Below are 27,096 nucleotides of genomic sequence, written 5' to 3'. Positions count from 1 at the left end.
AGGGGGTGTAGTGGTCGCTGCCGCTACTGGTCGTTACTCCTGGGGGGACCCATAGACCTCCCGGCTACTTAACAGAACAGCAGCACTATATACAGAGAGTGTGGAGATATACACTATACATATGGTAAACTTTTCTATAACCTTCTGATAATCCAGAAAAATCTGATAATCTGGCACCTATCAAGTAATCGAGTAACATTGATGCCAGATTACGGGAATGTTACTGTGTATATATATATTACACATCTCACTGTCCATGGTCATTGTGTTGAGGTTTTGTGTTTCTCTTATCTAGGATTAGGATTAGGGACACTTGTGTAATTATGGGGTGTAAAACTTGCAGTTGCACCCGGTCCCTAGGGGGCAGAAAAACCCCACAAAATACATAATGGCATGTGACTATTAAAGGGCAGTAGTAAAGATTTAGCATCTGGTTCCAAGAACTTAAAGGGGTTTCCCAATAATCATTATGCACAGAATAGGTGATAAATATCTGATCGGTGGGGGTCTGACTGCTGGGACCCACACCGATCACGAGAACGGGCTTACAGTGCTGTTCCTGGAAGCCCCATAAGAATGGAGCGGTAGTGCGCATGCCCGAGAAATGGCTGGAGCGGTGGTCGAGCATGCGCACTACCGCTACATTCCTATGGGGCTTCCAGACACGGCAAGGTAAGCCCGTTCTCATGATCGGTGGGGGTCCCAGCAGTCAGACCCCCACCGATCAGATATTGATCACCTATCCTATGGCTAGGTGATAAATAATGATTATGGGAAAACCTTTATAAGGGCAGGAATGATGCAGATTTGCGCATGGACAATCTGCAGCGGATTACAGTCCCAGACATGTGGATAAGATTTGAACAAATTTCATCGACATGCTTTGCAATTTTTTTTGGCCTACAGATTTGAAAATCCGCAGCATGTCAATTTCTGTTGTGGGTTTTCACAGAGGATTTCACCACTTTCAATGTAGAGGTGAAAACTGCAGCAAATCCGCATGTTTCTACAGATTTCCTGCGGATTTAACATAAGTACGCAGGCAGATTTGCAGACAATTTTTCCACCGCATGTTCAGACTTGATGTTGAATTTCGCTGCGGACAGCCCGCAGTGCAATTCTGCAGCAGCCGTTTTTTCCATTGTTGTCTATACCTTTTTAGGTAACTTAGTTTAGACGCTGCGCAAAATAACGGTGCGGAATTCAGGCTGCGGTGCAGAATTTTCATTCCACAGCATGCATGGCCGCCAGCGGAGAAGAAGCAGATTTTCACTGCGGATTTCAGCCTTTGCAATGCAAAAACTGAAATCTGTGGCAAGTCCGCTGTCTTTTCTGCAACGTCTGCATTACCTGTCAAATATGCAAATGTTGCTGCAGATTAGTTGCCGCGAATTTGCAGAAACCTTTGCAGCGGGAAAATTCCGCCAAATCTGAACATGCCCTAAGGGTCAATGCACATGATGCGTATTACCTGTGGTTTTGCCGCACATATTTGTGTGTGGCAAAACCGCAGCGTAAGGCAATATGCAAATGTTGCGTATTTTGCTGCGAAAAATACGCTGCAAAACCGCAGGAAACCTCAAGAAATTTGCAGGAAAAAAACCACACCTGAAGGAGCATTTTTTTATGCGGTTTTCAGTGCGGTTTTTACAAGAGGGATAGAATTCGCATGCGGAATCGTGGGATAAATTGACATGCCGTGGTTTCGAAAATACGCACCGTGGGTCAATTTACGTCCCGAAAAATACTGCAGCGTGGACATGAGATTACCTACAATCTCATTGTTTATGCTGGTACTGTATTGCGCTTTGGTTTTGCCGCACACAAATGCGCGCAGCAAAACTACACGTAATACGCATCGAGTGCAGTGACCCTTAAAAACCCTGTGCGCATGTAGCAGAAAAAAAATCAGCGTGGAAATAGAGGGCATGTGGCAGATTTTCGAATTAGCCGCATGTTAATTCTGTTGCCGATTTGTGAGGGATTTTCACCACAATTTCCAATGCATAGTGTGACATCCGCACCAATATCCACATGTAACACATGAGGATTTTGTTGAGGATTTGCTCTGAAATCTGCCGCGTGTGAGCTCAGCCTGGGGTATGTTCACACGAGGCAAAGTTGTTGCAGAAATTTCAGTTCCATACATGCAAATATTTATTTTTCTGCATGTGCATAGATTTCTGCAGGCCTCAATCAGATGAATGGGACAGTCGCAGAAATTTCTGCAACAAATCTGCCGTGTGTGAACATATTCTTAAAGGTATGTTTAGAACATTTGTGCCATGGAAATAACCACATATCCACTTGGATATAGTCATGGCTTTGCTGCTAATTTCATCCTTTCATATGAAATCTACAGTGATTTGTTTTCTGCCGCTGCAAGATCTCTGCTTGCAGTCAGTGAATGAAAAAATATTGTTTACACTAGTAGTTTATATATTTCTGTATTTTTCATTCTTTTTTTTACTAATTAGTGGGGGAGGGGCTGATAATTTAAGTCCTAGGGAAAGCATGAATTCAGTGCTTCCTTTTGCTATGAGAAAAGAACCGGATTGCATAATCTTGGGGAGAAAAGAAACACAAGAGTCTACAAAGATGAGCAGAACTTGCAAGGACATTTCTTTTATAGCGGCAAAACCACAACAAAAACCGCAGCCGTGTGAGCAGGACTGGGTCAGGACAGGTTTTCAGCCTCTCCATGTAAACAAGATTTTAAAAAAAAAATAGTTGACAGCAAGCAGAGATCTTGAAAATAGCAAGTAATAGAAACACAAAGAATTATCAGTCCTTCAAAAAACATGAGTGACACTGTCTGATCCTGTGCTGAATATCTTTATATCTTGATAGAGGTCTGAGTGCCAAACCCCCTACATATTGAGTTACATATTAATCTTCAGGTTGCCTGCAGCCACCACTAGGGGGAGCTCACTACATACTGTTTTATTATTGAATTTAATGTATATATGTATACAGAAGGCTCCCCCTAGTGGCAGTTGATAGACTGCAACTCCAGGCAAAGAAGTAAATGGTGGTCATCCTGGCCTGACTCACGCCAATTTTGAGGACAATCTCCACTATTATTAGGAAATGTTTTACGTCACTGGTATATATAGGTATATAGGTGAAATAAGCATATCTCAGAAGGAGCAGGAAAGAAATGACAGTACAGTATGTTTATTACACAACTATTTATATATTTTTTTCTTTTTTTAACAAATGGTGGGGGAGGTGCTGCTAATTTAAAGGGCAGGACAGCGAGGGTCCAGTACTTCCCTTTTCTTTGAGATAAAAGGATTGCACAATCGTGAGGAAAAAAAAAAAAAGGCCTATAAAGACAAGCACTTCTCCACAAACAATTCCTGCATCAAATTTGTGATTAAAAATGTTATAATGCCTCCGGGTCACACCGACTGAGGGCCAGATGGCCCTTTATATCATGTTGTGCTGCGTCATGGAAAAGGACAGCGCCACCTAGAAACACAATAATAAGAAATTATACAATTTCTCTTAAAAAAAATACATTGTGTCCATAGTGATGGGCCGTCACCTCGTCATTCAATGGCTGCAGGCTGCAATGACGCTGTGTCCATGATAATGTCTCAGCTATTGGATAACAAAGTCACATGATGTTAGGTCACTACGGACTAGTTTACAAATGAGACCGGCGTCAAGACAGAAGTAAAGTTTAAATCTCCCCCCCTTTAAAATTGATACTTGAGTCGGCTAAACGCATGTAATTTCAGAAGAGTAGGAGATAAGCGGCCGCCATAGACCTCTGGCGCCACTTATCACAAGGGGAAAGGTAAAAATCCAACCTTTAAGATCTTTGCTGTCCTGAAGGCAGTTCTAATACATAAAAGTGAACTTAATAACCAGCTTAACCCCTTCTATGCTGGAGAACATAAAGCCCTTATTCTAATACTAAGACATGAACATGATAAAATCCAGATTGAACTTGTCTCGTATTCCACTTACCTGAACAGGTTAAAAACAGAACAGAATATTCACTTCATGATACTGAGTAGGGGTTGATAAACCATAGGACGGCAGCAATGACTAGAACTACAAATATCAGAATGCCATGCAGCCCAGCACGCAGAGAAAGGGCATCTGAAGGCAAGCACTACGTCTCCATCTGCTTTGTAACTACAAGTACCAGCATGTCTAGCAGAGTAGGGGGTTCATTAACTATAGGTGGGACAGAATAAAGTGGGACTACAAATATCAGCATAGCCTAGTTATTAGTGTAGAGGTCCCAGGTAGAAAGTCACTGTCTCCCTATGCTTTATAAAGACCTACTCAAAATGATAGGCTGCAGGGCATGCTGGTACTTGTAGTTCCAGGTGGAAGATAGCGGATATCTGCCTTGTGGATACCTTCCATGCTAGCTGGGCTTCAGGGTGTTCTGATACTTGTAGTTCCACCTCCATAAGCATGCCTACAAGCAAACTAGCAGAGAAGGAGGTTCACACAGTGAGTTTATAATCTATGGCAGAGGTAGGCAACAATTTGTGACTTTTGAGTTACTGTGGAACTACAGGTCCCAGCAGGCACTGGAACCCAAGCTACTGGCCACTCAGCAGCTAGAGGGTTACTGTTTGCCACAAGCCTTAGCTAGTTAGTAGTGAGAGTGCGGCATATGGGCAGGGTGGTCGCCCGCACACTGCCACCACTCGCCCAGCCATGTCTCCCCATACAGTAGCAGCGCAGACTCTGCCAGCAGCAGCAGCTTCCCCGGGAGCTAAGTCACGCCCCTTCCCCGCTCTGCTATTGGCTAAGACGCACCCACTATGCAAATGAGCCCGGGGGAATGACATTCCTCTGGACTTGTTACTGTAAAAGCAAATTCATTTCCAGGATGTCTCATTGATAGAGGCGGTGGGTGCAGTGCAGGGAGCGCTCTCCTCCTTCTCCTCCTCCTTCAGCACACTGGAGGAAAGTCTCAGCCTGAAGAACTTCCAGCATAGATCTCAATGCAACAACTTGTAACAACTTGCTGAGAAAACTGATAGAACTTCCAGCAAAACATCATCAAGAGTTAACTGAGTCACCAGCACCAGTCCTCATTGTCTGCTAGGTCTCATTGTCCTGTGTGTAAACCCAGAAAACCACAGAACAAGCCACAAGTGCCAACCCACAAACCCATACCACATCCACAAGAAGGAGAAGAAGGCACTTGGTGGCTTGGAAGGACCTCATTATCCATATCTGGAAGCCACCTGAGATACCATCTCAACTTTCTTGCCACCATGGAAGGACAGGACTGAACCTACCACTGATAAATAACCCTGTTCATGGATTTTGTGTGTGCTTGTGGTTGTTGACCATTGGCTAGGTTGTCACAGGTCAAGTGGTGGTCATCATCGTCATCATCATCAACCTACTTCAAGGGATAGAAGACGCGAATGTATTTTGTGTTCTATTGGGACTTTAGAAAGATGACCTGGAAGACAGTCATAGGATGGTAGCTCCTGGCCAGGCTACTTTTGTCTAGAGGTTGCCCAGTGCCAGGGTTGGTTGTGACTGTAAGAGTTTGGAGGTAGACTGGAAGCTGGCATCCAACTCTAGGCATATTAAGACTTTTGTGTATTAATACCCCTGGACTGTGGTGGTGCCAATACCTGGGGGTGGTAATTCTGGGGTGTTCTGTTCTTATTCTCAGCCCTTGTTACATTATAAGACATTAAGTTGTATTCACAAGGCTTGTTGTGATGCGTATCCCCGTAGATACCAGCACCAGTCGCCGCTTCACGCCGCCTTCCACCACCCTGAGCCCGGGGAAGATGACTGAGACCTTATCCCTGAGTGCACCGGATGGCAACGCCGCCCTGGTGGGCAAACTGAGAAACGCAGAACGGAACATGGTGGAAGTCCTGTCCGATCATCCTGGAGAGCTCGTTCGTACAGACAGCCCCAACTTTCTATGCTCGGTGCTGCCCACACACTGGAGGTGCAATAAGACCCTGCCCATCGCATTCAAGGTGAGACCCTATATATATATTATCACCCATATCATATGTATATATCCTGCGTACAATCAGTAGATTTCTGTATATAGATTTATCTATAGATACTTCTGTCTCAAAATCTCTCTTATTTATCTATCTATCTATCTATCTATCTATCTATCTATCTATCTATCTTTCTATCCATCGATCTAATATCGATCTATCTATCTATTCATATTTTTATTAGCTATCTATCTATCTATCTATCTATCTATCTATCTATCTATCTATCTATCTATCTATCTATCTATCTATCTATCTATCTATCCTTCTTTCTACATCCCAGAAAAATAGGCAGCGCTACAGACAAGTTAAGTCAAATAAATGTAGACTTTTTTAGCCTATTGTGGCGACATCTCAGTCCACTATACTGGGGCCTTTCTCATGACATGAGATGGATGTCTTTGGGTTGGGAAGTCACAGAGTCGAAGTACTGATTTTTGCACCCATGCCAGTGACCTAATCTATCTATCTATCTATCTATCTATCTATCTTTCTATCCATCGATCTAATATCTATCTATCTATTCATATTTGTATTAGCTATCTATCTATCTATCTATCTATCTATCTATCTATCTATCTATCTATCTATCTATCTATCCATCGATCTAATATCTATCTATCTATTCATATTTGTATTAGCTATCTATCTATCTATCTATCTATCTATCTATCTATCTATCTATCTATCTATCTATCTATCTATCTAGCTATCTATCTATCTATCTATCTATCTATCTATCTATCTATCTATCTATCTATCTATCTATCTATCTAGCTATCTATCTATCTATCTATCTATCTATCTATCTATCTATCTATCTATCTATCTATCTATCTATCTATCTAGCTAGCTAGCTATCTATCTATCTATCTATCTATCTATCTATCTATCTATCTATCTATCTATCTATCTATCTATCTAGCTAGCTAGCTAGCTAGCTAGCTATCTATCCTTCTTTCTACATCCCAGAAAAATAGGCAGCGCTACAGACAAGTTAAGTCAAATAAATGTAGACTTTTTTAGCCCATTGTGGCGACATCTCAGTCCACTATACTGGGGCCTTTCTCATGACATGAGATGGATGTCTTTGGGTTGGGAAGTCACAGAGTCGAAGTACTGAGGTTTGCACCCATGCCAGTGGCCTAATCTATCTATCTATCTATCTATCTATCTATCTATCTATCTATCTATCTATCTATCTATCTATCTATCTATCTATCTATCTATCTATCATCAACAAATAAGGAACTTAATTGTTATATAGAATTATTCAGGGGCAGTTTTCCATAGTAGGATTACCCCCATTACCTCTACCCTGTGTAGCTTATAGAGTGACCCATGACCTACTCCACCGCTGAGGTCTAGCCTTTAATTCAGTTATTTCATGTGTACTGCGTTGATAAGGCTTGAAGCATACAACACTTATCTTGTAAATTTGGCACTAAGCTGATTTTGGAGCTGCTGACTCTGGACAGACAGATGTTTCTTGTTATCTGTCTTCATATTACTCATTTTCATGAGACATTTGTGTTTGGTTCTTAGGAAACAGTAGCTTATCTGCTCGTTTTTATAATTATTATTATAAGACTCCCCTGCAACCCTTATAAAGTCACCTGGCACTTCCAAATGACAAATGGTAAAGTATTATATCAGTCATGTAATCTAATGCATTCAAATACTTGTGCAACCCTCCATATAAATTATTATTATTATTATTATTATTATTATTATTATTATTAATAATAATAATGATATAATACAACTTTATACTATCCAAGTTTCTCATTTGGCACAAGTCCTCACCATTTCAAGATGTGTTATGCATGGTTTTACATAGGACTTCAAACAAACCTACTCAGTTAATTTAGATCATTATCACAATGCAACCCCAAAGAGTTGAATGGCAAATTCAGCTCTGCTACATTGAAAAGGTCCAAAGTCCATTTCACTTCTTTTTACCTGTGCCCACCATATTACACCTCAGCTGGCACAGAGCCCAGAGGTGCATAACATAAAAGATACTCTCATATACCCTTCTGTTAGCAGTACTGTAAAATTCACATGTACACCCCCCCACCCCCCCCCCCCCAAATACCAATCTGCTCCCCTAGTCATGTCTGGACCGTTTGAGGTTTCCAGGAAGAAATGTAAGATGATTTACTCACATGATCTGACTCACTGTCCTGCAATGTGTCTAGCCAAGTGTTTTAAACCTGGACCAGCTAACAATACATTTATCCCATTTAGTTTAACGTAAAAAGTGTAATTATAAACAAAACGAGGACAGCTGTCTGATCCGTTTTATTACAAAATAAAAAAGACCAAAAATTATTATTTATATAAATATATAATATAAATATTATAATAATATTATTATTAATAATAATAATAATAATAATAATAATAATATAAACATATAGATCTAATACCCAAAAAAAAATATATAGAAAAATAAAATGTATATACATAAATAAATATATATACATACACACACACACACACACACACACACACACACACACACACACACACACACACACACACACACACACACACAGTCTTATTCTATTTTCCAGTGTCTAAATGGATTATTCTGTAAATGTATATGAAAAATTAATTTTTTTATTTTTATTTTAGAATTTAGCTTTACTCAATTAAAATAGAAGCAGTGGATAATTTTGTGTGTAACGCTGTTTACTAGACAAGACAGGAGCGTCACCAGGTTTTTTACAGTATATCCGTTTTACGAGTTTACGTTATACTAGGCACCGCATGAAAAGAACTTAGAGATATAATGGTGAGCAATAGAATTATAAAAAAAAAAAAATTTTACATTTTCTAACTATAATATATATTTTTCTCATTAATCAACATTTAACAAAAGCGATAGTGACGGTGTATACCATGAACCTAGTGTAAGTACAAATAAGTCAGGTCTTTGAAATTACCTTTTCATTTTGCTAAGTCTCCTACCTAGAAATATAAACATTATTATATTATTTAAATGCTTGACAATTATTTACAATATTATTATTAGTTGATTTATTTTTTTTTCAACCAGAATATGTTCTCAAAAGAAAAAAATTATATCTGTATTTTCTGCAGGGAAAAGAGTTGATAATTTGGTCATAGAGGAAATAATAAGATCATATCAAATTTGCAGAGATATAAAGCAATAACTTTATGTGATCTTTGATATTATGTTGTGTGGTCAGTATATAAGTTGATTAATTCCAGTTATGAAGGTTATAATGACCAAACTGGTATTTCATTCTATGATACAATGATCCTGTGCCAAACAATTTCTAGTAAGCAATGTAAGGATAGAAGTAATGCAAGCGACAAGTCTAAAGAGATAGAGATAGATAGATAGATAGATAGATAGATAGATAGATAGATAGATAGATAGATAGATAGATAGATAGATAGATAGATAGATAGATAGATAGATAGATAGATAGATAGATAGATAGATAGATATGATATATATATATATACTTAGATAGATAGATAGATAGATAGATAGATAGATAGATAGATAGATAGATAGATAGATAGATAGATAGATAGATAGATAGATAGATAGATAGATAGATAGATAGATAGATAGATAGATAGATAGATAGATAGATAGCTTCTGCCCTGATGTCTATCTATCCATGTCTACATCATGTAGCCGGATTCTGAAACTTTGCAGTCTTTTAAGGCACATCATCATGTTTTCAGCCTTGCGTGATGTAAAAAGCATTTTGATAAACTTTTACATCTGGAGCTTTGCTTTGTCTTGCACAGTAAATAAAAGCAAAGAAAAGAACAAAAATCTGTGGCGCCCAAGTCCTGTTACCTTTATTTACCATTCAGGATGCAAAGGTGAACTGCGCTCTGTACGACTTACCTCCTGACATTAGGCGATAAAGGATTTCATGCCGGAATGTAAAATGCAAAAATAGAACAACACTTGAAAAGAAAGATCCATCCAACATTATAAATAGAGGACTATAGAAAAGTGCACACACCTGTCAGCACAGTATATAATGAGTAGAAGGCTCTAATGTTCTAGTAATGCTCAGACATCCCTCTCCCTCCATGTCACCCTCACAGGGGTCCCGGAAGCTGAGATATGAGGAGCTGTTTGTTGGGGTCCTCACACTTTGTAGAGCTGCTCTCCTGCGGGTGACAGGTGGGGGTCACTGGTCAGTGGTTCTGTAGGATTGACCCTGCACAGGATGGGAATGAAAATCACCAGTGACCATATTGTTCCCTCTTATCAGCGCCAGGCACAGACAGCTCTACAGTTGATAAACTTGCCAAGCAGCACCCCACATCTCAGCTTCCCACCCACCACTGGAGTGCATTAGTAGTTTTAACTGCAAGTAGTTTTTTTGTTTTCTACTGACTCCCCTTAATATTGTAGAATGAGTTTGCAGGTGGTTTTAGGCAATCTCTATGTTTTTTTTTGTAGCCTTGATGTAAAGATATATACTGTTGTCAAAAATGTCATACAGCACATATAGATATAGCAGATGCGGGTATGTATGTGGCACAGCTCACGGTTAAATCACATTGTTATCTGTAGTTTTACTGTAGATAAGATTTCTGAGTTATGGTGCAGCAACAAAAAAAAAAAATCTATCTATCTCATATCTATCTATCTATCTATCTATCTATCTATCTATCTATCTATCTATCTATCTATCTATCTATCTATCTATCTATCTATCTATCTATCTATCTATCTATCTATCTATCTATCTGTCCATCTGGTATCTATCTATCTATCTATCTATCTCACATCTATCTATCTATCTATCTATCTATCTATCTATCTCACATCTATCTATCTATCTATCTATCTATCTATCTATCTATCTATCTATCTATCTATCTATCTATCTATCTATCTATCTATCTATCTATCTATCTATCTATCTATCTATCTATCTATCTGTCCATCTGGTATCTATCTGTCTATCTATTATTTTGGTATTTTTTTCACATACTGTTAACATATCACATTAATGTGCTGTCAGATTTTGGAATTGATACTCAAATATATATAAAAATGAAGCCATGAGGATCAGGCATTGAGAGCGGAGATCATTTAGTACATGAGTCAATTCGAAAAATACTCAATGTTTTACACCTATACGTCCCTCTAAGACATTGCTTCATAGAGTACAGTAATTGTATACAGGTAGCTTACAGCTAATCTTCTAAAGTCCGTCGTTTAAAGAGCCCCATCCTGTCAGCGGCCTGCGTGTCGCTTCTTGTCAGTTAAGTCTCCTTTTACCGTGTTTGTGTTTTTAGTTTATTTCATAACTTAAGGAAAAAAAATTCTAAAAGCCTTAAACTGTTTTCAGTCTTTTCATCTTTGATTTTTTTTTTTCTGTCTTTTTTGTTGTATTTTTTGAAAGATGTGGTATGTAATATACCCTGTGAACTTCTCGGAGTACAGACTGTCGTTTATTTAGGCTCTATTCAACCTTCCCCATAATCTACCCCATAAAGTAAATGCATTGTACTGTATCAGCTCTTATAGACTATACATATATAGGATCAGGAATATGTAAGATTAAGTGACATTCCATGGAATTTTATGCTGGTGAATTTATATGCTGTTGTTTTATCCATTTATCTGCAGATTTTTTTTTATGATAGAATGTGAACCAGTAAATGATAGTTTACATTGTTTTATCTGTTTAAAAAATGATCCAAATGTACAAAAAAAAAAATCTATCTATCTATCTATCTATCTATCTATCTATCTATCTATCTATCTATCTATCTATCTATCTAATATCTATCTATCTAATATCTATCTATCTAATATCTATCTATCTATCTATCTATCTATCTATCTATCTATCTATCTAATATCTATCTATCTATCTATCTATCTATCTATCTATCTATCTAATATCTATCTATCTATCTATCTATCTATCTATCTATCTATCTATCTATCTATCTATCTATCTATCTATCTATCTATCTATCTATCTATCTATCTATCTATCTATCTATCTATCTAATATCTATCTATCTATCTATCTATCTATCTATCTATCTATCTATCTATCTATCTATCTATCTATCTATCTATCTATCTATCTATCTATCTATCTATCATCTATCTACTTACCCCATATAATAAACGCAGCTCTGCTACATGAGAACCATCTGCTGAGAATTCTTTTTATCTCAAGTGGAATTTAGTGATAATATTTATTACACAACGATATAATAATCACATCTGACATATTATACCTTTGCTGTGTCCAGGTGGTGGCGCTAGGGGACGTTCCGGACGGAACATTGGTCACTGTGATGGCTGGCAATGATGAGAATTATTCAGCAGAACTCCGCAATGCTACAGCGGCGATGAAGAGCCAGGTCGCTCGGTTTAATGATCTGAGATTTGTCGGAAGGTCGGGAAGAGGTAGGAGCTGCTATAATTCTGTGTATTCAGAAGACTTTACTAAACAATGATTAAAATGTACACGACCGGCGTGAGTCGGAATAATTGTAAGCTCCTGCGAACACCTGGAGACAGTGGGCCCAGCTCAAGATGGATCCTTACCGCTTCTTCATGGAAGGCGCCAACACTGCCCTCTCTGCATGGGCACTCCAATGTTCACAAATAAGAAGTGGGATACCATAAAGATAGTCATACGGCACTTGTTTTGAGAAAGAGAGAGATGTGGAAGACGGGGCGGGCATAAAGGGGTCTGGGCTCCTAAACGAAAATGGTCAGAGGCCCTTTACCACCCACCATAGTCATGTGTTGTTTTTCTGCAGGCCCTTTATATTGGTGCTGCATTTGAATGAGGGGCTCCGGGGACCCTTTGGTCACGGGCCCTTGGGCACTTCCCTGGTCAGTCCACCCGGGCACCAGCTCTTGGCCCTCATTGGGATCTACTTCTATGTAAATAGAGCGGAAACGTCAATAATAAAGTAACCGATACATTGGAGTCTTTGATTTCCGTCTAGGTAAAACATTCCAGCAGTGAAATAGTTAATCATATCATATAACCGCCATATATATATATAACTAAGCAATGGCTCTATAAATATGACATAAATGGACGACCCAAAACTTTATTTATAAGGGATTTTTTTTCATTTATTTTTTTGGAAGACTTATGTAATCATTCACTATTAAGCAAAATTGGCGAAGAAAAACGAGGAAAAAATTGGAGCAGTTCCTCCTAACGACCAATCATATTTATGCTTTCATTTTCCAGCCTGTCTCAGAATTTGATTGGTTGCTATAGGTAATTGCTGCAGCTTTCCTTTTGGTCTAGCAACCAATTAGATTGTTGCTTTCATTTTTCCTGGTGAGGCCATGAAAGCAGTGATCTCATTGGTTGCTATGGGCCATTACTCTTGATTGGTTGCTATGGGCAGCCACATTGCTCTTTACAGTATAATTTGTAGGGGTTTTTAGGCTATATTTACACTGCCATTCGGGGGTTCTAATCGGAAACTCCGTCGGTAGTTTTGACAGCAAAAACAGCACAGCATGCAGCGCTATTCTTGGCGTCAAAGTAAAGCGGGTGTCGATGGATCTCCGGCAGATCCTATTATACGGCTCTGTTTACATCTGTGCCTGAAGGCCCTTTTACACAGGCCGATAATCGGCCGTTGCAACGAGACATCGTTGATCGGCGCTCGTTTGCTCCTGTCACACGGAGCTATGGATGGGGACGCGCGGTCGTTACTCCAATCGCTCGTCCCCAATCTGCAACGCAGATTATGTGCGGCATTGATGCGGACAGTGTCGGCAGAAATACGCCACGTCTGGCCATGCCCTTATACAGGCCTTTTTTTTTACTGACCCTATTATAAACTCCCTACTGATATAACTTCCCATATTATATAATAAAATCATCGTATCAGGTCAGGTCCACGCATGGTGGTAGCGGTACGAAAAAATTATCAACATTTAGCATGTTCTATAAATTGCGCACATTGCCTAAGGAAACATCTGATAAACGACTACAGCGGACGGGACGCAAAACACAACGGGCACATTGACTGACGGCCGTAATGGGGTATTATATTTTGTCACCTTACCTTTCAGGACGCACCTGGCACCTCTTCTGTCAGGGTGTAGACACAGCGTGACCGTGACATCACAGGCGTATGAAGCGCGTTTACACAGCTCTTACGTGATTGACAGCCCCACTCTCACAACACATGTGGTTTCCTCTCAGCCCGACGACCTGTGCACGCTACCGACATGTAGACAGCATGGGCTGACATATTTGTTTTCTTTGTGTGGGACGCAGCGGTGTTCCCCGTCAACTATGACAGATCAGGAGGATATTTATAAAGCGCAGCGCCGGGTAAAACGTTACAAACAGCGAAAGTGACATCTAATTAGAATTTTTTGCTTGAAAAAAATCACCAGGAAAAGAAAGATTTTCCGTTGTTTACAGATTTCTATTCAGCCGTTTTTTGGTCCTATCTGCATCTCGGAAAGTTGGGTGCCAACCGTTATAGGGGTTGGCAGCCATCTTTATAAAAACCGGAATAGCAGAGCAGCTTACGTCGTAATCTCTTGCTGTCTTCCTAATCGCTGCATAACTAGTCAGAGTTGCCGTTCACACTCCTGGGAAAGCTGGGTGGCAACAATCTTTTTTTACTCATCTAGTTTATATTCATTAGAACCGCCTTCATTTTCCGGCAGCCGTTTACAACATCTACTTCCTCCTCAGGAACCCAACCAGACTAATGTTTATTTGACCGTCCAGACCTCAAATGCCCCCGGACCGTATGAAACACTCCGCAGCCTGCGGGCGATAGTATAAAGCCAGCAGACCGGCAGCTGGTTGGTTTGGACAGTCATGTGGACCTCCTTCATAGAGGTGTTTGAGATCCCCTTTATAAACGTTCAAAACCCCAACGGTCGGAAACACGTCGTCCCCGTCCCCGTCCCCCGCACCCCTCCTCCGCCTTCTCTTTCACACATACTCAGCTTGTGCAGAGGACTTCCTGTGTTTCCTAACCGCACCAAACATGCAACCGCGTTGTTAAACAAAAGAGGAATTGCTCCGTGCAAAACAAATGGCCGGGGTTGCGCAACGCAGCCGTGACAGATATTTATCTATTTTGTTTTCCTGCTTGAACGATAACCGCTGCTTCCTAAATACATTGACGGTTTGGGCTGAATGAGTTGTTGAAGCAAATCTCGAAGCTGCTTCTTGTGGTTCTTGTATCGTTTATTTCGGTCTGCAGAACATCCGCTTATTTTGACGCGGATAATTCTATCACGGAATGTTCCATGTCAGGTAGAATTCTAGACGTTCTCCAGGGAATAACCATTCACTTCATCCAGTTCATCCTCCAGTGTCTGTCACAGCTGGTTTTTATTATCTTATTTTGCGGAGAATTATCCATGCAAAATGCTCTGCTGTATAAAAAGCTCACAATGGTTGGAGTTCTTCCATATACGGCAGAGCATTTTTCATGTAAAATGCTCTGCTGTTAGGAAAAAAACACCGTGGTTAGAGTTCTGTCATATGCAGAAGATGTAAAATACTCTGCTGTTAATAAAGGTTGCCATGGTTGGTGTTCTACCATATACAACGGAGCATTTTTCATGTAAAATGCTCTGCTGTTATAAAAAGGCCACTGTGGTCGGAGCTCTATCATATAAATCAGAGCATTTTGTATGTGAAATGCTATCGTTAGAAAAAGTCCACTGTTCTGCCATATACAGCGGAGCATTTTTCATGTCAAATGCTCTTCTGTTAGAAAAAGACAAATGTGGTTGGAGTTCTGCCCTATGGAGCGGAGCATCTCCATGTAAAATGCTCTGCTGCTAGAAAAAGCCCACTGTGGTTGGAGTTTTACTATGTACAGCTGAGCATTTTTTATGTAAAATGCTCCGCTGTTAGAAATAGCCTGCTGTGGTTGGAGTTCTGCCATATGGAGCGGAGCATTATACATGCAAAATGCTTTACTGTTTCAAGACAACTTCTGCGGTTGGAGCTCTGCCACATACAGCAGAACATTATTCATGTGAAATGCTCTTCTGCTAGAAAAAGTCCACTCTGGATGGAGTTCTTCCATATGCATTAGACCATTATACCTGCAAAATGCGCTTCTGTTACGAAAAGTCTGCTGTAGTTGGATGTCCGCTATATGTAGCAGAGCATTATCTATGCAAAATGCTCTCCTCTTACAATCAGCCCGCTGTGGTTGGAGTTCTGCCATATACAGCGAAGCATTGCCCATGCAAAATCCACTGTTGTTATAAAAAACCTTCTATGGTTAGAGTTCTGCCCTATGCAGCAGAGCATTATTAATGTAAAATACTCTGCGGCAATGCTAGATTTAGATAGCAGTCTGTAGGCACACATTTCTCTCTGGTGAGCCCTTAGGCATGGGCCTCTTGTGCCTAATAGATATTCAGGTCCTGCTCTGCCGTTAGAAAAAGCATGCTTTGGTCGGTGTTCTGCTTTATGCAGCAGAGGACAAAGCTGGCCATACACTGCCTGATCCGACTGGTGGAGGAGGAATAGGCGGGGGTGGAGATATGGCTGCTTTGTATGCGCAGTCTGAGGGCGGCCGATATCACTGACCCTCGTCTGATACCTGTGTATGGAGGGTCTTCAGCCACAGTGGGCACTGGACAGTCTATGGCCATACAGCAAGGATGAAATAGCACCACCAAGTGGAGGAATATGGAAGTGGACTGGTCACTAATGAGCGGGAAAATAATAAAGTTTTAAATAATAAACGCTAATCCCAAAATCATATGAAGCTTGTGCTTTACCATGTCCTGTATTTTAGGAACAGATTAGAAGTGGCAAGCCTTAGGCAAAAGAGGAATATACAGTAGTGGAGACGCCAGATCTGACATCCTATTTTTTTTCTTCTAATTTTACGTTAATTTCCCAATTTTGCAAATAAATGTAACGTACTATTTAAATGGTTGAATAAAGATGTAGTACTAGTAATAACAATATACAGGATAATGCCCCCTACTATAAATGATAGAACTTATGTATTTCTGTTACTCATATAGCACCAACGTATTCCGCAGCGCTGTACATAGTTGCCTCACTTGCTGTTCCCAGTGGGGTTCACAGTCTAAATTCCCTATCTGTATATTTTTGGAGTGTGGGAGGAAACCAGAGAACCCGGAGGAAACCCAGACAAATGTCATGCAGCTGGAGGTCACTGTACGTCAAGGTCACTCCTAGTTTTCTTAATAATTTAGAAATATATATAATTCCTTATAATACACACCTCAGCTGCAGCAGAACCTCTTTGTGAAGAATAAGAAGGATTTTCTTGTCCACTAACTGATATGAAACTCCCTCAACGTTTTTTATAAAGAAGGACTGCAGCAGCAGAGGTGTTTATTATGAGGTTTGTAGCATATGAGGAGTGTATAATGATGTTCTGCAGCAGCTGAGGAGTGTATAATGATGTTCTGCAGCAGCTGAGGAGTGTATAATGATGTTCTGCAGCAGCTGAGGAGTGTATAATGATGTTCTGCAGCATCTGAGGAGTGTATAATGATGTTCTGCAGCAGCTGAGGAGTGTATAATGATGTTCTGCAGCAGCTGAGGAGTGTATAATGATGTTCTGCAGCAGCTGAGGAGTGTATAATGATGTTCTGCAGCAGCTGAGGAGTGTATAATGATGTTCTGCAGCAGCTGAGGAGTGTATAATGATGTTCTGCAGCAGCTGAGGAGTGTATAATGATGTCCTGCAGCAGCTGAGGAGTGTATAATGATGTTCTGCAGCAGCTGAGGAGTGTATAATGATGTTCTGCAGCATCTGAGGAGTGTATAATGATGTCCTGCAGCAGCTGAGGAGTGTATAATGATGTTCTGCAGCAGCTGAGGTGTGTATTATGATGTTCTGCAGCAGCTGAGGAGTGTATAATGATGTCCTGCAGCAGCTGAGGAGTGTATAATGATGTTCTGCAGCAGCTGAGGTGTGTATAATGATGTTCTGCAGCAGCTGAGGTGTGTGTATAATGATGTTCTGCAGCAGCTGAGGTGTGTGTATAATGATGTTCTGAAACATATGAGTGTATAATGATGTTCTGCAGCAGCAGAGGTGTTTATGATGATGTTCTGCAGCAGCTGAGGGCTGAGGAGTGTATAATGATGTTCTGCAGCAGCAGAGGTGTGTATTATGATGTTCTGCAGCAGCAGAGGTGTGTATAATGATGTTCTGCAGCAGCTGAGGTGTGTATAATGATGTTCTGCAGCAGCTGAGGTGTGTATAATGATGTTCTGCAGCAGCTGAGGAGTGTATAATGATGTTCTGCAGCATCTGAGGAGTGTATAATGATGTCCTGCAGCAGCTGAGGAGTGTATAATGATGTTCTGCAGCAGCTGAGGAGTGTATAATGATGTTCTGCAGCATCTGAGGAGTGTATAATGATGTCCTGCAGCAGCTGAGGAGTGTATAATGATGTTCTGCAGCAGCTGAGGAGTGTATAATGATGTTCTGCAGCAGCTGAGGAGTGTATAATGATGTTCTGCAGCAGCTGAGGAGTGTATAATGATGTTCTGCAGCATCTGAGGAGTGTATAATGATGTCCTGCAGCAGCTGAGGAGTGTATAATGATGTTCTGCAGCAGCTGAGGTGTGTATTATGATGTTCTGCAGCAGCTGAGGAGTGTATAATGATGTCCTGCAGCAGCTGAGGAGTGTATAATGATGTTCTGCAGCAGCTGAGGTGTGTGTATAATGATGTTCTGCAGCAGCTGAGGTGTGTGTATAATGATGTTCTGAAACATATGAGTGTATAATGATGTTCTGCAGCAGCTGAGGTGTGTGTATAATGATGTTCTGAAACATATGAGTGTATAATGATGTTCTGCAGCAGCTGAGGTGTGTGTATAATGATGTTCTGCAGCAGCTGAGGTGTGTGTATAATGATGTTCTGAAACATATGAGTGTATAATGATGTTCTGCAGCAGCAGAGGTGTTTATGATGATGTTCTGCAGCAGCTGAGGGCTGAGGAGTGTATAATGATGTTCTGCAGCAGCAGAGGTGTGTATTATGATGTTCTGCAGCAGCTGAGGTGTGTATAATGATGTTCTGCAGCAGCAGAGGTGTGTATAATGATGTTCTGCAGCAGCTGAGGTGTGTATAATGATGTTCTGCAGCAGCTGAGGTGTGTATAATGATGTTCTGCAGCAGCTGAGGAGTGTATAATGATGTTCTGCAGCAGCTGAGGACTGTATAATGATGTTCTGCAGCAACTGGGGCACAGTACTGTATAAGACACACTGCAGCTGCTGAAGAAGCTCTTCATGAAGAGAGATAAAGGGCGCATTACATGTCAGTCAATTAGTGGTTGTCACTGGAGAAGGAGCTTCCCTCAAAAGCGATTTGAGAGAAACTTCTCTAGGAAGAGATAAGCAGCGCCTATAAAGCGCCTCTCATCTCTGTATAATAGTCGGGATCTTACATCAGCTGTTACAACACCATTATTTTATGATTTTTTTATAATTGAATAATAAGACTGATCATTATTATTGTTGTTTAGTTGTTATTGTTATGATTGTAATTTATGCTTTATTATGTAGATGTTAATTGTAAATAATTACTCACATTAATAATATTATTACGATATGTTGTGTCTATTTATCTGTATTGTAAGTAAATATGAATAGAAAATAAAAATAACAATAAAATAGTAATAAGTCTCAATAATAGTAATAATAATAATAGTAATAATAATAGTAATAATAATAATAATAATAAATCTCAATAATAATAATAATAATAATAATAATAATAATAATAAAATAGTAATAAGTCTCAATAATAATAATAATAATAATAATAATAGTATAAATAAGAAGAAGAAGAAGAAAAAAAGAAATCGATTATTTTTTTCTTTTTTATTATGTAATGTATTATTGGAATGTTTTCAAATGTACTTACCATTCTTTGTATTTGATATATCTTTTCAATAAAAAACTTAAAAAATAGTAATAATAATGGTAATAATAATAACAATAATAGTAATAATGATAATTATACGCAGTAGTAATGGGTAAAATGTGGGGCAGATCTTGCAGAGTTCACCGTTTTTGCCCGTTTCTTTCTCCAGACAGATAAATCTAGGAGTTTGTCCGCACTTATAATTTGTGTAGGTGTTTAGGGAGGATTAGCCGTACCTGCTGTTATTACAGATTATTATGTGTTCACCACATTGTAATTCCAGCAATTAACTGTGTCGCAGACATGAACCGTAACAGGGCCCTCAGGCTGGGGAAATACAAGGGATGCTGGGACTTATAGTTCTACCAAGTCGAAGCGTTACCTTTATATCAATCATTTCATTATTTACTGTCACGTTAAACATATGACCAGCCTCCAAACCGGGCCCCTGTGCATCTGTTTTGTGGCCGTCAGGGCCCGTCATGCGGCTTCTCCTCTGGCAGGGCTCCAACAAGTACATGTGTCCGGCACCAACAATACCCTCAGCTGCTGTGTGTGCGCATTTTTTATCATAAATCCCCAAATCCAGGCTCCAAATGGTGAAATATCCGAGCAGTTCTTAAAGGGGAAGCGTCAGGGATACAGAGCGCCGACTGGCACTATAAATTATTCACAAAATTCATAGTTCGTTATCTTATACTAATGTATTTATATGAGCGGATGACATAACACCTGGGGGTACACCAGTCATGGCAGGCAACACCATGGGAATATAATATCTGCTCTCCTCCCTTAAAGGGTTATGATAATATGGCTGAATGTGACCGCGTCTTGTGGTTTGACCTAATAATGTAACTTCTGTTTGGATTTTGCCTCAGAAATGTTGACATTGTGGACTGCAGCGCCATTGTTTATTTACATGATCGATTGGTCGTGTCTTCCCTGGATATGTCTCATTTATGTGGAGCAGACATGGCCAGTCGATTACCGTTTCTATTTTCATTGGAAGATGAGAGATGGAATCTGATTGTTTGCTACGGATGATTACTCCACTTGCGCTACTTCTGATAAATCCGCCCAGCTGTTTCCCTGTCACTACAGTCCCTATGATGAACATCCCTGGACTAAATGTTAAAATGAAGTTCCGATTTGGCGACCCTCCAGGGTATGTTCACACGGCCTATTTTCAGCCGTTTTTCGGGCCGTAAACTCCCCGAAAAACGGCTAAAAATGCGGGGGCTGAACGCCTCCAAACATCTGCCCATTGATTTCAATGGGAAAAACGGCGTTCCGTTCCCATGGGGCTTTTATTACGCGGCCGTTATTTTAAAATGGCCACGTAAAAAAAGGCCTCACAAAAAGAAGTGCAGGTCACTTCTTGAGCCGTCTTTGGAGCCGTTTTTCATTGACGCAATAGAAAAACAGCTCCAAAAACGGCCGTAAAAAACGCCGCAAAAAACGAGAGTTGTTTAAAAAACGGGGCTGTTTTCCCACGATACTGCATGCGAATTATATCCCTGTAGTTCTACAGAAATACGCAGCAAAATCCGCAACATGAAAACGTTGCGATTTACGCAGCAAAGCCTGAAAACTTTCAGGTGCATTTTATTCCTATGAATTTTTTGCGGTTTCCTGCGTATTTTTTGTGTATTTTCCGCAGCAAAATACCCAGCATGTGCATGTAGCCTTAGGCTGGATTCACGCATCGTCTTGCTGCGTTTTTTGTGAGTTTTTATTGCCGTTTTGTTGTTTTTTTAATGTGTTGTTTTTTTAGTTTGGCCAGAGGACACAACATACAACAGAGTTTTGGTTTGTGGCATTTTTGTGGGTCTTTTTTTTTCCAAACACGGCAAGTTCTGGGTATGGCGTTTTTACAGACGTTTTTCTTGAAGACTTCTTTATAGGACTTCAAAAACGGCAGAAAAAAAAAATCGTGAACTAATTGAAAAACGCCAGAAAAAAACGCATGTTACATTTCAATAACGCTAGCGTCTATAGAAGCATTTTTTGATGCAGTTTAAAAATGCAGCAAAAACACCATTAAAAGGTCACAAAAATTCAACAAAACGCGGTGTGTGAATACAGCCTAAGGCTTGATTCACACATGCAGTTTTTGATGCAGTTTTTTTTCCCGCCAGAGCTGAATCCAACAGGAATACCACCCATTGCTTTTGAATCCACTGCTGGTGTCGGCTCCAAAAACTGCATCAAAAACTGCATGTGTGTATCCAGCCTTAGGCCTCCTTCACACCGAAATTTTCTGGCGTTTTAAACTGCTTCAAAAAACGCTTCTAAAAACGCACGCCATTTTCAAATGTAACCTGCATATTTTTATGGCGTTTTTTTGTGGTGTTTTTCATTCGGTGTCATGCGCTTTTACTGGCGTTTTTGAGGTCCTATAGTGAAGCCCATGGGGAAAAAAAACGCCACTGACCACAAACTTGCCTCAAAAACGCCACAAACCAAAACGCAATTGTGTGTAGTGCCTTTGATATTTTACTATAGACTTTAATGTAACATCTGGCCGCACTAAAAACTGCATAAAAAACGCCACAAAAAATGCCACGAAAAACCCCACCAAAACGCTATGTGTGATTCCAACCTTAAAGAACTACCAGCTCCATATTAAAGAGTAAAACGCTATTAAAAATATTTTATTCCTCAATTTATACAGGCTGCCTCTGAGAAAAACATCTATGTCTGTGTCCCCATGACAACACTTCCTGGTCCTGTACAGTGGAGAACCGATTAATATCCCACCCTCTTATTCTAGCATGAGTAAGAAGATGAAAGAAGAAGATCAGAGGGGCTATGTCCACTGAGCTGCCAGGACACAGGAGAAGTGTTGTCATGGGGACACTTGCAGCCTGAAACTTCAACGTCATCTAATTAGAGACAGGAATAAGATATTTAGATATTTTTTTCACATTTATAAAACACACAAAATGGACTTGATTTGGGATCTTTTTGCATTTCTCCTTTAAGCATCGGAATGACTTTCATCTTGGGCCAATTTTTTGTATTCGTCACCGTTTTTGTACCATACGCTCTGCCGTACGTTACTCGATTTGTTTTTTAAGAGGATTTCACGTTGGCGTTAGTCACACTCGCTGAGAATTGTTCAGCCGCTTGACTGATCGGATAATTGAATGACCCCTCGTTCCGTTTATTCTCCCTGTGAGTGACTAAGACGTTCTCTTATTTACTGCACAATGCCGGGCTGTTTTCCTAAGGTGTAAGCTGTTTGCTTATCTCTGCGTGGATTGCTATGTTCTGTTACCGTGTTTGCACAAACGCTGAGTTATGTCTGGAGTGTCTGGTTTGTCAAGGAATTCAATGCAAAAACTTTTTCTTGTTTTCAGAAGAGAACTTTTGGATAGTAGCTGAGAGATTTGTTCTCTACACCATCAATCGTACTCTTCTGTTTTTGGGAAAGCTGGATTACTATTAATGTGATCGTCATAAAGCTCACAAATGAGTTGCCACACACTTTACCAGAGCCTTGAAGGTTCACCATGTCCTTTCAGGAGCCGGGGAAAGCTGAGTGACTCACCCGGTGGCAGCTTTAATGGTGACTATATTGGTTTTCATCCAAAAAAAAATGGACATATAGGATTTTTTTAACTTTTTAAAATGTATCTCTAAGGGTATGTTCACACGGGCTATTTTCAGCCGTTTTTCGGACCGTAAACGTCCTGAAAAACGGCAAAAAAATAGGAAGCAGAACGCCTACAAACATCTGCCTACAAATACGGCGTTCTGTTTTGACGGGGCGTTTTTTTACGCCTCGTTTTCCAAAAATGTAATAAGACGCCCGCGAAAAAAGAAGTGCATTGGACGTTTTTCGGAGCCGTTTTTCACTGACTCTATTGAAAACAGCTCCAAAAACAGCCGTAAAAAACGCAACGAAAATCGCAATGTCAGAGACACTTAGGACCCGCTGACACTGAACCCGTCAGTCCCGCTGACCTGACAGATTCAGGTTTCAGCGCTAGATACAGCTGCTCTATATACAGGATACAAAGTAGCTGTATCTCAAAAAGTATAAATTATTTTTAATAAAAAGTATTTTGAAAGTTGCACCAAACACACTGATAGACATTTATATATATATATATATATATATATAAAAACTATTTCAAAGGTGTACATAGCCTGGCCTTGACTGCAGGATCCTGGGAAAGCTGGGTGAAACAACCTGACCGAAAAGGACAACTCTGGATGTCTGTTTACCGGAGATTCTTTGATTTTCAGGGGCAAGGGCTTTTTAGAAGTGTGCGTCCTCCATGGCGTCTCACTAGAGTTGTGTGTGTGCGGCAGAACAATGCGTGTAACGCTTACCACAGGCTCACACACAACCCTCAACACTGTTTGCTCTGTCTGTGTAACGTTTAAATAATAATTCCGTCTCATTACCCACAAAACACGAGTGTCGGCGTATTATAACCACTAATTTGAATGTGTCTTTCTCTTTGTCAGCCACATCTGTGGTCACTAAAACCACCATTCAAGGGTTGGGTTTATTTTTCACAAGCAACAAAACAATTAGGCCTCGTACTCGCGACCGTATTATGGCTCCGCACATGTTCCGAAAATAGAGTTGTAATATGGAGGTAATGTTATCCTATGCAGGTTTGTCTACCTCAGTACGTTTGTACCTGGGGGCTGCCATATAAAAAACATCATGTCATGCCCCACTGAATGCCGTATGGAAGCCAACTTCTCTTAGGCCAAAGCCACACGTGGCGGAATTCCTCTTGAATTCCGCAGCGGACACTCCGCAGCGTTAATCCGCAGCGGAGCCGTTTCTCCATTGACTTCCACTTTTATTTAGCAGTGTTCGTTTAGACGATGCGGAAAATTCCGCTGCGGAGCATAGGCTGCGGAGCGGAATTTGGTGTCCGCAGCATGCAAGGGATGTTGCGGAGTTGTGGCGGACTGGTTGCGGACTCATGGCAGAATTCAATGGAGATTCTAATTTCCGCAATGAAGTCCGCAGCTGTCATGCACATGTTATGTGTGCTGCGGATGCGTTTTGCTTTTTGGACATGACATTTCTTCATTCTGGCTGGACCTATGTATTTCTAGGTCTACAGCCAGACTGAGGAAGTCAATGGGGCTCCCGTAATTACGGGAGCGTTGCTAGGAGACGTCAGTAAATAGTCACTGTCCAGGGTGCTGAAAGAGTTAAGCGATCGGCAGTAACTGTTTCTGCACCCGGGACAGTGACTACCGATCCCAATATACAGCAACCTGTCAAAAAAATAGAAGTTCATACTTACCGAGAACTCCCTGCTTCTGTCTCCAGTCCGGCTTCCCAGGATGACATTTCAGTCTAAGTGATGGCTGCTGCCAATCACAGGCCAATCACAGGCTGCAGCGGTCACATGGACTGCCGCGTCATCCAGGGAGGTCGGGCTGGATGCCGAAAGAGGGACGCGTCACCAAGACAACGGCCGGTAAGTATGAAATTTGTTTACTTTCACTAGGGAAAGTGCTGTCCCTTCTCTCTATCCTGCACTGATAGGGAGAAGGGAAGCACTTTTCCCGCAGTCCGCAGCAGCTAGTCCGCATCAATTTACTGCACATTTTGGGCAGATCCGCCGCAGAATCTGCAACGCAGATTCTGTGCGGCATTGATGCGGACAGTTGCGGAGGAAATCCGCCACATCTGGCCATGCCCTAATAGAAGTTATCAGAGACTAAAAATCTGCATCCGTGTATACGAAGCCATGTAAAAACTCATATGGGTAAGATTACACAGGGCAGATACCCCGCGGGAAGGTACATAGTGTGTCTGCCCTGGCGGCCGCAGGGAATTCTGGCCGAAAAACCGCACCAAATTGGGGTGCAGTTTTTCGGCCGGAATGGCGGCTACGGAAAGCAAATGAGAAAAAAAAAACGTGCATACTTACCCTCTGACGTCCTGCAGCCCGGCCTCCTGGGATGACGCGTTTCATCCCATTTGACGAAACGCATGTGATGAAACGTCATCCCAGGGGTCCGTTCTGGGCGAAGAAGCACGGAACTCTGGGTAAGTATAAGATTCTTTTTTTCTGAGTTGAGATTTTTGCGGAGGAATCGCAGATTTTCCACCACAAAAATCGCAACATCTGATATTTGTTGCGGGTTTTACCTCCCCATTGAAGTGGCTTTTAGCCGCTTGCAGTAAAAAAAAGTGGCACGCTCTTTCTTACCGCAGTTACGCCTCTGACCTCCCATTGAAATCAATGGGAGGCAGAGAAAGTGTTTTTCGCAGCATTTTCTTTTCCCGAGGCGCTCAATGGCCGCAGGCAAAAAACTCCACAAAAATCGTGGCAAGAAATTGCAGGCTGGTCAAAATTCCTAAGGGTATGTTCACACGGCCTATTTACGGACGTAAATTGGGCGTTTTTGCCCCGAATTACGTCCGAAAATAGCGCCTCAATAGCGCTGACAAACATCTGCCCTTTGAAAGCAATGGGCAGACGTTTGTCTGTTCACACGAGGCGTAATTTACGCGCCGCTGTCAAATGACGGCGCATAAATAGACGCCCGCGTCAAAGAAGTGACCTGTCATTTCTTTGGGCGTAATTGGAGCCGTTATTCATTGACTCCAATGAATAGCAGCGGCAATTACGTCCGTAATTGACGCGGTGTTCAAGCGCCTGCACATGCCGGTACGGCTGAAATTACGGGGATGTTTTCAGGCTGAAACATCCCCGTAATTTCAGCCGTAACGGACGCCCTCGTGTGAACATACCCTGAAGGAATTTTGAGGCAGATTTTTCTGCCTGCAAAAAAAACACTGTGTGAACAGGACCTAATACTTACCAGCATTTTTTATTTACGCCGGACTGTCATGGGACCCGGACCACAAAAACTTATAGCATACAAACATGAAGCTAAATAGTTAAATCAGTTGTTGCTGCACACAGGAAGCAGAGCGCATAACAAATGACTTCCCCACATGATGGTGACACAAAACGAAAGTGACATAAAATGTAATTAGTTGCACCGCTCTCCAGTAGGATATTTGAAAATGGGGTGTTTAGCAATGACTCCCACTAAAGAGTGCCAGAAGAAGGGAGCAGCCATAACCTAAAGTGTATGTTCACACGGAGTGTTTTCAGCTGTTTTTCGGGCCGTAAACGTCCCAAAGAACGACTGCAAG

The 27,096-nt window shown here is 40.9% G+C and overlaps 1 protein-coding gene across 1 annotated transcript in view; it reads left to right on the top strand.

The window, feature by feature from the left end:
• Window positions 1–5,714: 5,714 nt before the first annotated feature.
• RUNX1 (RUNX family transcription factor 1) overlaps window positions 5,715–27,096 on the top strand; it is a 96,686-nt gene continuing 75,304 nt past the window's right edge. The window contains exons 1-2 of the mRNA XM_075854591.1: window positions 5,715–5,984; window positions 12,300–12,456. Of these exons, the coding sequence (XP_075710706.1) occupies window positions 5,715–5,984; window positions 12,300–12,456 (427 nt within the window). The remainder of the gene's footprint in view (window positions 5,985–12,299; window positions 12,457–27,096) is intronic.

Source organism: Rhinoderma darwinii, chromosome 2 (assembly GCF_050947455.1).
Source record: "Rhinoderma darwinii isolate aRhiDar2 chromosome 2, aRhiDar2.hap1, whole genome shotgun sequence".
NCBI lineage: Eukaryota > Metazoa > Chordata > Amphibia > Anura > Rhinodermatidae > Rhinoderma > Rhinoderma darwinii.
This window is presented reverse-complemented; position numbering and strand designations above follow the sequence as displayed.